Raw genomic sequence first — 12,708 nt, forward strand, 5'->3', positions numbered from 1 at the left:
CACACACACACACACACACACACACACTGAGAACGGCAGAAGAAATACACATACACTGAGAACTGCAGCAGAAACACACACACACACACACACACACACTGAGAACTGCAGCAGACACACACACACACACACTGAGAACGGCAGAAGAAATACACATACACTGAGAACTGCAGCAGAAACACACACACACACACACACACACACACACACACACACACACTGATTATGAGTGACGCTTGACACCATTATGTCTCCAGTAAGATTTAATAGAGACTAAAATAAACACGGAGGAGTAGGATAGCATGCAAATCCGAACCAATGTGTGTTTAAACACTGACGGTGAACGTGACTGTGATTAGTAGATCAGTGTGATTAGTAAATATAATCACCACAAAACAAAAACAAACACAAGCTGAGCTCATCCACCGCAGACAAACACTGAACTCAAGATTAAAATCAATGATATCACACACTGTTTTGAATATTAAGAGGAAATTTACTTCACTGGATCTGATTGGCTACGGGACCTGTCAATCAAAGCGGGTTTGGTTACAGGACTGGATTTGATTGGTTACAAGATCTGTCAATCAAAGCGGGTTTGGTAACAGGACTGGATTTGATTGGTTACAAGATCTGTCAATCAAGCGGGTTTGGTTACAGGACTGGATTTGATTGGTTACAGGATATGTCAATCAAAGCGTGTTTGGTTACAGGATTGGATTTGATTGGTTACAAGATATGTCAATCAAAGCGTGCTTGGTTACAGGACTGGATTTGATTGGTTACAGGATATGTCAATCAAAGCGTGTTTGGTTACAGGATTGGATTTGAATGGTTACATGACCTGTCAATCAAAGCGGGTTTGGTAACAGGAGTGGGTTTGATTGGTTACGGGATCTGTCAATCAAAGCGGGTTTGGTAACAGGAGTGGGTTTGATTGGTTACGGGATCTGTCAATCAAAGCGGGTTTGGTAACAGGAGTGGGTTTGATTGGTTACGGGATCTGTCAATCAAAGCGGGTTTGGTAACAGGAGTGGGTTTGATTGGTTACGGGATCTGTCAATCAAAGCGGGTTTGGTAACAGGAGTGGGTTTGATTGGTTACGGGATCTGTCAATCAAAGCGGGTTTGGTAACAGGAGTGGGTTTGATTGGTTACGGGATCTGTCAATCAAAGCGGGTTTGGTAACAGGAGTGGGTTTGATTGGTTACGGGATCTGTCAATCAAAGCGGGTTTGGTAACAGGAGTGGGTTTGATTGGTTACGGGATCTGTCAATCAAAGCGGGTTTGGTAACAGGAGTGGGTTTGATTGGTTACGGGATCTGTCAATCAAAGCGGGTTTGGTAACAGGAGTGGGTTTGATTGGTTACGGGATCTGTCAATCAAAGCGGGTTTGGTAACAGGAGTGGGTTTGATTGGTTACGGGATCTGTCAATCAAAGCGGGTTTGGTAACAGGAGTGGGTTTGATTGGTTACGGGATCTGTCAATCAAAGCGGGTTTGGTAACAGGAGTGGGTTTGATTGGTTACGGGATCTGTCAATCAAAGCGGGTTTGGTAACAGGAGTGGGTTTGATTGGTTACGGGATCTGTCAATCAAAGCGGGTTTGGTAACAGGAGTGGGTTTGATTGGTTACGGGATCTGTCAATCAAAGCGGGTTTGGTAACAGGAGTGGGTTTGATTGGTTACGGGATCTGTCAATCAAAGCGGGTTTGGTAACAGGAGTGGGTTTGATTGGTTACGGGATCTGTCAATCAAAGCGGGTTTGGTAACAGGAGTGGGTTTGATTGGTTACGGGATCTGTCAATCAAAGCGGGTTTGGTAACAGGAGTGGGTTTGATTGGTTACGGGATCTGTCAATCAAAGCGGGTTTGGTAACAGGAGTGGGTTTGATTGGTTACGGGATCTGTCAATCAAAGCGGGTTTGGTAACAGGAGTGGGTTTGATTGGTTACGGGATCTGTCAATCAAAGCGGGTTTGGTAACAGGAGTGGGTTTGATTGGTTACGGGATCTGTCAATCAAAGCGGGTTTGGTAACAGGAGTGGGTTTGATTGGTTACGGGATCTGTCAATCAAAGCGGGTTTGGTAACAGGAGTGGGTTTGATTGGTTACGGGATCTGTCAATCAAAGCGGGTTTGGTAACAGGAGTGGGTTTGATTGGTTACGGGATCTGTCAATCAAAGCGGGTTTGGTAACAGGAGTGGGTTTGATTGGTTACGGGATCTGTCAATCAAAGCGGGTTTGGTAACAGGAGTGGGTTTGATTGGTTACGGGATCTGTCAATCAAAGCGGGTTTGGTAACAGGAGTGGGTTTGATTGGTTACGGGATCTGTCAATCAAAGCGGGTTTGGTAACAGGAGTGGGTTTGATTGGTTACGGGATCTGTCAATCAAAGCGGGTTTGGTAACAGGAGTGGGTTTGATTGGTTACGGGATCTGTCAATCAAAGCGGGTTTGGTAACAGGAGTGGGTTTGATTGGTTACGGGATCTGTCAATCAAAGCGGGTTTGGTAACAGGAGTGGGTTTGATTGGTTACGGGATCTGTCAATCAAAGCGGGTTTGGTAACAGGAGTGGGTTTGATTGGTTACGGGATCTGTCAATCAAAGCGGGTTTGGTAACAGGAGTGGGTTTGATTGGTTACGGGATCTGTCAATCAAAGCGGGTTTGGTAACAGGAGTGGGTTTGATTGGTTACGGGATCTGTCAATCAAAGCGGGTTTGGTAACAGGAGTGGGTTTGATTGGTTACGGGATCTGTCAATCAAAGCGGGTTTGGTAACAGGAGTGGGTTTGATTGGTTACGGGATCTGTCAATCAAAGCGGGTTTGGTAACAGGAGTGGGTTTGATTGGTTACGGGATCTGTCAATCAAAGCGGGTTTGGTAACAGGAGTGGGTTTGATTGGTTACGGGATCTGTCAATCAAAGCGGGTTTGGTAACAGGAGTGGGTTTGATTGGTTACGGGATCTGTCAATCAAAGCGGGTTTGGTAACAGGAGTGGGTTTGATTGGTTACGGGATCTGTCAATCAAAGCGGGTTTGGTAACAGGAGTGGGTTTGATTGGTTACGGGATCTGTCAATCAAAGCGGGTTTGGTAACAGGAGTGGGTTTGATTGGTTACGGGATCTGTCAATCAAAGCGGGTTTGGTAACAGGAGTGGGTTTGATTGGTTACGGGATCTGTCAATCAAAGCGGGTTTGGTAACAGGAGTGGGTTTGATTGGTTACGGGATCTGTCAATCAAAGCGGGTTTGGTAACAGGAGTGGGTTTGATTGGTTACGGGATCTGTCAATCAAAGCGGGTTTGGTAACAGGAGTGGGTTTGATTGGTTACGGGATCTGTCAATCAAAGCGGGTTTGGTAACAGGAGTGGGTTTGATTGGTTACGGGATCTGTCAATCAAAGCGGGTTTGGTAACAGGAGTGGGTTTGATTGGTTACGGGATCTGTCAATCAAAGCGGGTTTGGTAACAGGAGTGGGTTTGATTGGTTACGGGATCTGTCAATCAAAGCGGGTTTGGTAACAGGAGTGGGTTTGATTGGTTACGGGATCTGTCAATCAAAGCGGGTTTGGTAACAGGAGTGGGTTTGATTGGTTACGGGATCTGTCAATCAAAGCGGGTTTGGTAACAGGAGTGGGTTTGATTGGTTACGGGATCTGTCAATCAAAGCGGGTTTGGTAACAGGAGTGGGTTTGATTGGTTACGGGATCTGTCAATCAAAGCGGGTTTGGTAACAGGAGTGGGTTTGATTGGTTACGGGATCTGTCAATCAAAGCGGGTTTGGTAACAGGAGTGGGTTTGATTGGTTACGGGATCTGTCAATCAAAGCGGGTTTGGTAACAGGAGTGGGTTTGATTGGTTACGGGATCTGTCAATCAAAGCGGGTTTGGTAACAGGAGTGGGTTTGATTGGTTACGGGATCTGTCAATCAAAGCGGGTTTGGTAACAGGAGTGGGTTTGATTGGTTACGGGATCTGTCAATCAAAGCGGGTTTGGTAACAGGAGTGGGTTTGATTGGTTACGGGATCTGTCAATCAAAGCGGGTTTGGTAACAGGAGTGGGTTTGATTGGTTACGGGATCTGTCAATCAAAGCGGGTTTGGTAACAGGAGTGGGTTTGATTGGTTACGGGATCTGTCAATCAAGCGAGTTTGGTTACAGGACTGGATCTGATTGGTTATGGGATCTGTCAGTCAGAAACTGTCTTGTTTTACCTTCTCTGTGCACTTGTGGATGAGTGTGGCGAGTTCAGACACCACCAGATCCACACACTTGAGGCACGGCTCCTTCAGTTTAACTATCTGCTTTTTCACGATGGCCTCAAAGGCCAGGTCAGGGGTGAAGAGCCCCGTCCTGGAGGATCATGGGACAGTGGGGTGTTACTTGGGGTGAGAGGGGCACAATATTGGGAAAAAGCGGACGGATGGATGAAAACAGAAACAAAGAAAAGCATATAACCCATTCATTCTGTACTTCCTCTTTCCTAAACGAGACGCGGGTCATTACTTGGAATTGCAGCACTTTAACCCCCGAGTCATTGATTTTAACCGCAAAATATTATATTCATAAATGCAAATGATCAGAAACTGTACCAGTACAAGTTTATGATGTCCTGCATGATTACACCTCAATGATGATTTTTAGATCTTAATTTGTAGCCTTTCAGATACATAAAAAGAAACAATATATTTTTAATGCCATGTAAGCGTAAAAACAACAATTATTAGTCAGTTCATGTCAGATTTTATTGCTTTATTAAAATTAATTTTTTTAAATGTGAAAACAATTTGTTATTTGGGTGTAAAAATAATGTTTACTGGACATTCCGTGTCAGATTTTATTGCTAATTTGGTTTGATCTGAAATGCACTACAGAAATGTGAAATACACACTTTTAATGCTACTCGAGTATAAAAACGTTTATAGGACATTTTGTGTCAGATTCTATTGCTGATTTAAAATAATTTAAATAAACGTTTTAACACTATTTGAGCATAAAACAACATTAATAGGACATTTTTGTGTCAGGTTTTATTACGATTCGGTTTGGTTCAAAATACATTATTGAAATTTGAAATAAACACTTTTTATAAACACTTGATTTGAACCTAAAAAAACAACATTTATGGGGCGGCTCATGTCAGATTTTATCACTGACTTGAAATAAGTTATTTAAATGTTGAGTTTGTCCATAAGTTTTCAGTATTTCCTCATTAAAGCAGACAGGATGGTGTGACTGAAACGGCTCAGGAGTCGCACACATCATTGGGAGTGTTTTTGCTTTGCGGAGCCGTTAGCGGCGTGAGTCGAGTCAGATGTTAGCGTGCTGACATGCGTGTTGACGTCTGTCTCTGTCTACCTTCAGCGTGCACTGCCTGACCGTGTTGATGAGCTCCTGGATCACCAGGTCAATGCATTTGAGGCACGGCTCCTTCAGCTTTATCAGCTGCTTTTTCACGATGGCCTCGAAGGCCATGTCAGGGGTGAAGAGCCCCGTCCTGAGGTCACACACACAGGCAGACAGAACCACTGAACAGAAAGCAGGAGTGTGCAACAACAGCGACAGCGCAATCTTTTTAATCTTGGTTTTGTAAAATGTTGTTTGGAAAAGCAGTGATGATTTTGAAAATATGTAATGTACTATTTATGTTATGTGATGCATCTTTGGCAAACAAATAATAATAATAATAATATGTAGCAATATACAATAATATATAAAATATTACAAAGAAAAAGAAATACACTGAAAATAACAGTTTATAACAAAATTAATAACATGCTTTAGAAAACAGCCTAGATATTGTGAATTTACACTATTACACTATTTACACATTTTGTTATTTTAATTGCAATTTATGTATTTATATAAATCTGATATGTTGATCTCCATGTTTTAGTGCTGTCAAACGATTAATCACATCCAAAATAAAAGTTTTTGTTTACATAATATGTGTGTGTACTGTGTACTTATCATGCATATATAAATACTCTCACATACTGTATATATTTGAAAATATTTCCATGTATATTTATATTCATATAATTTATATTATATGATGTAAATATATTTAATATATGAACATAACAATTTTCTATAGGCTATATAAATGCGTGCATGTGTGTGTATTTATATATACATAAAAATAAAAAGCACACACCTACATTATGTAAACAAACACTTTTATTTCTTTTTGACTTTGAGATCTTCATAACCTTTTCTCCTTCCTCGTTTTTGTGTTTTTATTGCTGTTTCTTGATTTGTGTGGCTGTTATGGTGTATGAGTTTTTTTCTCTTGCCTGACTCCATGAATGTTCTTGATGGCGTAACTGATCTCCCTCCTCAGCTCCTTCTCATCAAACTCCATCTAAAACACACACATACACACACACACACACACACACACACTGTATCTACTGTATCATATGAAAGGAATCACTTAGCTAAAAATGTAAATTGTGTCATTATTTACAAAACATGCTGCAGGTTTGATTACATTCTTAAAGATTCATTGATTCATGCACAAAACCCTCATATTCTCCATCCATAACCAACATAAAGTCAAACCTGGAGAGCAAACGAGGCTAAACGTACCTTAACGAGTTCAAACGGGAAGCGCTCGTGGAAGATGCGGTTGATTCGCGCGCCGCCGGAGAGCTCAAGCGTGTCCACCTGATCGCCAGAGCCCTCGATCCGCTTCTCGAAGTCCACGCCGAACTGCTGCACCATCCTACCAAAGTCTACTTTTATTATAACTTCATATATAATGTATTAATAAAACGTTATGAGAATGTAAGTGTGCAGAAAGGCTTGTTTCGGCTCTGGGTGGAGGCTCACTGCAGCAGGGCTTTGGTTTTGCGCGCTGGATCGTCCGGTTTGAAGTTCTTGTACTCGTCCACCTCTTTCTCCAGCGACAGCAGCTGAGACTGAAGTTTGCTGCGCAGCGCCGGCAGAGTGTCACGGATGTGATTCGTCAGTTGCTGGAAACAGCCGATGAAACGTCACTATGAGGTGTTTTATGAGGCAATGGAAATGCTTTCTGCAGGTACGGTGTGTGAGTGAGTGTGTGTGAGTGTGTGTACCTGGTTGAGTGTTTTCTGCAGGTACGGTGTGTGTGTGTGTGTGTGTGTGTGTGTGTCTGGTTGAGTGTTTTCTGCAGGTACGGTGTGTGTGTGTGTGTGAGTGTGTGTGTGTGTGTGTGTGTGTGTGTGTGTTGGGAGCTTAATAAACAAGTGAGCAGAAAGAAGACAACAATGGTTGCATTAAGCTTGTATTACTAACAAAACGTGTATGGAGACAATTATGAGGTTGAATTATAAGGCTAATATGGTTTTTATTAGAATATACCCCATTCAATTCAGAAACTCTGTGTGTGTGTGTGTGTGTACCTGGTTGAGTGTTTTCTGCAGGTATGGTGTGCCCATTCTCTCGGCCATGTGTCTGTACGCCGGATGGGACAGAAAGAACTTCCTCTCAGCAGCGAGTGCAACTTTGATGTCCTTCCTGCCGTCAATGTCCTTCTGACTGCGGTTCACCACACCGATATAACCTACAAACACACACACACACAGTATTCATCCGCCGGTGTCACTGAACTCTAACACCACAATGTGTGTGTGTGTGTGTAAAGTTCTGCGGAAAATCTGTGGCTTATGGTAAAAAAAAAAAAAGGCAAATAAAGAACTGTTTCCATTCCACGCATTCAAGAGAACAAAATCGTTTGTATTTTCCGTTTTAATTTTCATTTTAGATAACATTACCAGTTGTTTAGGTCTATATAGTTTTTATTCATTTTTATTTATTCATTTAAGTTTGTTACAGTTTTAGTTATTTGAGCTAAGCTAAAAGAAAATCAGAAATGTTTTCTTGGAAATGAAACAGAATCTGAGTTTCACCTCTGCGCAGAGGAAGCAGCTTGTTCTCCAGGATGTCTCTGGCGTCGGTTCCTTCGTCCATCAGGTCCAGTTTGGTGACCACGCCGATGGTGCGCAGGCCTGCAGGGCAAAGGTTAAAGGTCAACAGCACGTCTGGTTTCTCAATCACATCCCAAGCTAACAAAAATACTCATAACGTTCCCAATAAAGGTTTTAATAAGCATTATTTCTGAATGTTTTCTAAACGTCCAGTTGTTGTTTTTTTTAATGTTTTTAAAACTTTTTCCAGCTTATTCAAATGCTATTCAAACATTCCATTTTATAATTTGCAAACATTGGGAGACTGTTACTTTTGAACGCTCTCTGAACATTCCGAAACAAGAAGTAACATTTAAAAAATGTTAGAAGAGCTTCCAACTGAAACGCTTGAATATTCTGAAATGAAACACTCCAGATAACGTTGAACGGTCACTCTATTAGCATCAGTTTGTTCACAGCGTTCTCTGTGCGTGGCTCTTACCCTGAGGGTCCACCTCTTTGCTGATCTTCAGCGCGTCGGAGTTGGCGAGGTCGGAGTTGGCCGGCGTGACAGCCAGGATCAGGCAGTTCTCTTTGGAGATGAACTGCAGCAGCATGTCTCTGATGGCACATAGAGAAGAGCCGTCAGTGTTTCACACGGGTCCTGTACCTGATCAAAGCAACAGCTCTTACCGGATCTGGTACTCGATGTCCACCGGCTGGTCTCCCACCGCCACCTTCGTCATGCCGGGCAGATCGATCAGCGTCAGATTCAGCACTGAGACAGAGAGAGAGAGAGTACAAACATCTGCAGTCTTCCTTCACGTTTGGCCTCTCATGAGACAGCTGCTGCTTGTTGGTCTGAGTTACCGTTGGGCGAGTAAACGCGCAGGTTGATGGGCACCGGAGAGATTCCCTTATTAGATCCGGTGATTCGGTCCGTCTCGGCCTCGATCTCCAGACGAACCTCGTCAAAGTCCACAAACTTGCGGCTCTTACAGTGCAGGAACTCCGCATATTCTACAGACAGACAGAGAGGGACTGTTTCAGAATCATTCATATACCATATAAGAGTTCTTATTCATATTTTGAATCAGTTTTTATTTTTTACAATTTTCGCATTCATTTTATTTTTTAAAGTTTTAGTAATTGTGAGGCATTTTTTTTAAAATTATTTTTATTTCAGATAATTTTTTTTATTTTATTACTTCATCTTAAAAAAAAAAAAAAAAATTTTTTTTTATTTTTATTCAGTTCCAAATCCAAGACGAAAAAATATGCGATGACGAATTTCGTATAAGTCAACACAAATGCACATTTTGCTCAATTAAAAAAAGTCTCAATTTTGTTTGGATAAAAACAACTATTTCAAATCATATTTTTATAATTAACTAATTTTTAAATAATTTGTCTCAATGCACTTTTCGAATGTTTGACAGACCTACATTTACTGTGCTCTTTATAGTTTTTTATTAATATTTTAAATTAGCTTTTGTATTTACATTTTATTTTCATTTCAATTTGATGTTTTAGTAATTTTTTGTGTTTTGTTTTTGTGTCCTTTTAATATTATTATTTTTAATACAGTCATTATTAGTTTTTGTTATTTTCTTAAGATACAATTAAATTTAAAAAATGTGTTTAGGGTTTTCTTTTTAGTTAAGACTTGTTTTATTTCATGTAACAATTTTATTTTTTTCAGTTTTTAATGGTTAAGTTCATTAACTATAATAACCCTGCTGTGCTCAGAAGTCCAAAGGACCGATACATATTTTGCTTCAGTAGTTATAAATCACTTTTCTATACAAATATGTTTACTATTACAATATTGCGAATCTTTTATCAGCCCCTCCAAATGCCAATTACTAAACCTTGAATTAAAGGAATATTTAACCTTCAAAGCTCTATGGATGGCATCCGAAGCATGTGGAGAATAATCACAGGTAATCACTTGCACTCACCGCTCAGTTTCAAGAGGGAGAGATCAGAGGTTAAGAAGCAGGTAAATAATGTGTGTTTACCTGCTTTATTGTTGACTAGCTGGAGAATCAGAGGCCTGCGAGTGACGATGCCCGATCCTCTCGGCAGAAAGTCCCTGAACGACAGACACACGGAGACATTTTCACTGCATGAACATTTCTAACGTTTCATACAGTATGTGAAAATATCAGCTTTTTGCTCGCTTGTGAATTAATGCCACGCCAGCTACTTTAATGCAAGAAAATACAAGAAATACAACAAAATACAAGAAATACAATGTACAGCAGACACCCAATACAGTACATCGGGCAGGACATCCAAACGCTCGACTATCATTCATCGACCTAAAATATGGCTTATCATCTGAAATATGTAAGTATTAGCAACTTTACATGGCCGCTCAATCTAATGTTAACCTAGAGAAATGTGCGCTGTTCAAGTGTCTGTGTGGAGTGTGAAAGCTGAACAGTAGCTCACTGCAGGACAGATGGAGGCGCCGATATACTCCGTGTATATCTTTGCCTTACAGACGTTAAAAATATATCTATATCTATTCAAATGGAAAACAAATGGTCAGATTATGTAATCCGTGTGAAACATGCACACAGGCGCATCACTACTGCGGAGATGACGAGTCGGTGTCGCCGAATTCATCTCTTAAACCATATATATATATATTATATATGTGTGTGTGTTGCTCTTCCTGTAGCTTTAGCAGGAAACTTGAAGATGTCAAGTCAGCACATGCTGAAATCTCCATCTCGGTTACATGAGGTCTGTTCAGAGAGAATCGCTCAGAAACAAAAAACACTCTCATTTGAGCCTCTGGAGAATAAAGGAAGCTGTTATTTCCCCCATAAACTGGGTCAAGTTATGACTCATTCATGGGGCTATTGGAGTCTGGCATATGGGTCACCAGTGTATTACAAGTAATACAAGTTATGTAATCAGATTACTTTTTTTAAAGTAACTAGTAAAGCAAACCATTACTTTTCAATTTACAAGAAAGTCTGTGTTACTTTTTCAAATAAGTTACGCCAATTACTTTGTGTGAACATGATGTTACTGTATCTCTAGACTTCACCAAAAATTTTACTTTTAGTTTTTACATTAAAAACAAACAAGCAAGACCAGACCAGATGAGAAAATTTTAGCAAAAGTAACGTAACACATTACTTTCCATAAAAAGTAACTAAGACTCACATTAAAAAATATCATAGTAATTTATAGTAAATACTATAGTGTTTTCGAACCATACTATAGTAAAGCACTTGATTAAATTGTTGTGGTAACTCTATAGTTGCTGTGGTAATATAACAACTATAGTAATATAAACTAATTACTTTACCCAAAACTGTACTAAGTTTTCTACAACTATAGGGTATATTATACCACAATACACTACAGTTTACTGGAGTAAAAACTAAAGTATACTACATTATTTATTAATACAGTTTATCAGTTTACTATAGTTAATACTACAGTATGCTGTAGCATAAAGTGTTGTAAATACTATACAGTTTAATACACTTTACTATAGTATTTACTATAAATTACTATTTATTTATTTTTTCAGACCCAATCAGCTACTTTTCAGAGAGTAACGCGATATTGTAACGCAATACTTTTAAAAGTAACTTTCCCCAACACTGGTGGTCACTGCGCAGCTGTATGAAAAACTAAATCTGCATTAATTTGCGTTGCCTAGAAAAACAGGTTTGTAAGGACATGAAGGTGAATAAATAACCATATAATGTTGATTTTTGGGCGCACTATGCCTTTAAGAACACGTCAACACTTCAGCAGACGGTTAATGTTTGACCAGCAGTGACTTTCTGATCATATGGCGAACGTTTTCGAATTCATCTACACACAATTAAACTTGAATTAACTATCTGAACGAACTTAAATGATTAGAAAACGAGCACTAGACGTGTTCCACTAGTGCGGTTTTGTTAAGAGAGCCGCTGTGACCTGCCCACGAAGTTCTCCAGCACCGAGCTCTTGCCGGCGCTCTGGCCGCCCACCACCGCGATCTGCGGCAGCTCCAGGTGACAGCTCTGGCCGATGCAGCTGAACGCGTCCTGCAGCTTATTAATGAGGGGGATCAGCTCCTCCATCCCGCGGTTCCCCATGACCAGCTTCTCTCAGACGCTACAAACCCCGCAGAAACTCCACCGATCACTTCATCACGCGCTTAAAAACGCGTCGGCCCAAAATAAAGCGTCTGAACGCAAATAAAACGACCCAAGAAATCAGACTCCGGTTGTCAGACACAAAGAGAGAAAAACTCGGGGAGAAAGTTTTCTCATCCGGTCAGCAGACCATCATAAACTTCTGAAGAACGACCCTTGTCTGCAAACCGCGCGTTTCTATTGGCCACTGCTGATGTCTGTCAAGTTCAACGAGAGCGGCATTGGCGGACAGCGGGTGATCGTAGGAAAATGGGCGAGGCGATACATACAATCAGGGCCGTAGCTAGAGGATTCGGGGCCCCCTGAAAAAATATTGATGTGGGCCCCCACACCCCTCCACTAATATAATTTATTGTACAATATATGAGCATGGAGGCCCACATGTAATCTAATAGGGGTTTCTTAAAATATAACAAAACAGATAACAAATAAATGTAAATAAAGGTTTTTACTGAAGATCAGTTAAAGCAAAATATTCAAATATAACATTATATATATAAAAATAAGGAAAATGGGCGGGGCGATAGATACAATTATTAGTTTAAACCGTTTTCCGTTACATGTGTGAAATACAAGTCCCTTTCGACTCCTCTAGTCTTTTGGTAATTATGGAACGATATTCCGGACAATTTTCAAATAGAATAGCAA

General features: G+C 40.5%; 1 protein-coding gene across 4 annotated transcripts in view; it reads right to left on the reverse strand.

Moving 5' to 3' along the window:
• dnm2b (dynamin 2b) overlaps positions 1-12,251 on the reverse strand; it is a 24,602-nt gene extending 12,351 nt beyond the window's left edge. For 2 of the 4 annotated variants that reach the window (XM_016555532.1, XM_016555530.1), the window contains exons 1-11: positions 11,840-12,251; positions 9,907-9,980; positions 8,756-8,905; positions 8,579-8,663; positions 8,388-8,506; positions 7,889-7,987; positions 7,382-7,542; positions 6,831-6,973; positions 6,588-6,723; positions 6,293-6,360; positions 4,211-4,349 (exon numbers count right to left, since the gene is read on the reverse strand). In XM_016555532.1, coding sequence (XP_016411018.1) covers positions 4,211-4,349; positions 6,293-6,360; positions 6,588-6,723; positions 6,831-6,973; positions 7,382-7,542; positions 7,889-7,987; positions 8,388-8,506; positions 8,579-8,663; positions 8,756-8,905; positions 9,907-9,980; positions 11,840-12,000 — 1,335 coding nt within the window. In that variant the 5' untranslated portion in view covers positions 12,001-12,251. Of the gene's footprint in view, positions 1-4,210; positions 4,350-5,354; positions 5,494-6,292; positions 6,361-6,587; positions 6,724-6,830; positions 6,974-7,381; positions 7,543-7,888; positions 7,988-8,387; positions 8,507-8,578; positions 8,664-8,755; positions 8,906-9,906; positions 9,981-11,839 lie in introns of all 4 variants that reach the window. The other 2 variants (XM_016555531.1, XM_016555529.1) reach the window with 1 other exon arrangement.
• Positions 12,252-12,708: the final 457 nt, after the last annotated feature.

This window comes from Sinocyclocheilus rhinocerous, unplaced genomic scaffold (assembly GCF_001515625.1).
Source record: "Sinocyclocheilus rhinocerous isolate Xijiao unplaced genomic scaffold, SAMN03320098_v1.1 scaffold1639, whole genome shotgun sequence".
NCBI lineage: Eukaryota > Metazoa > Chordata > Actinopteri > Cypriniformes > Cyprinidae > Sinocyclocheilus > Sinocyclocheilus rhinocerous.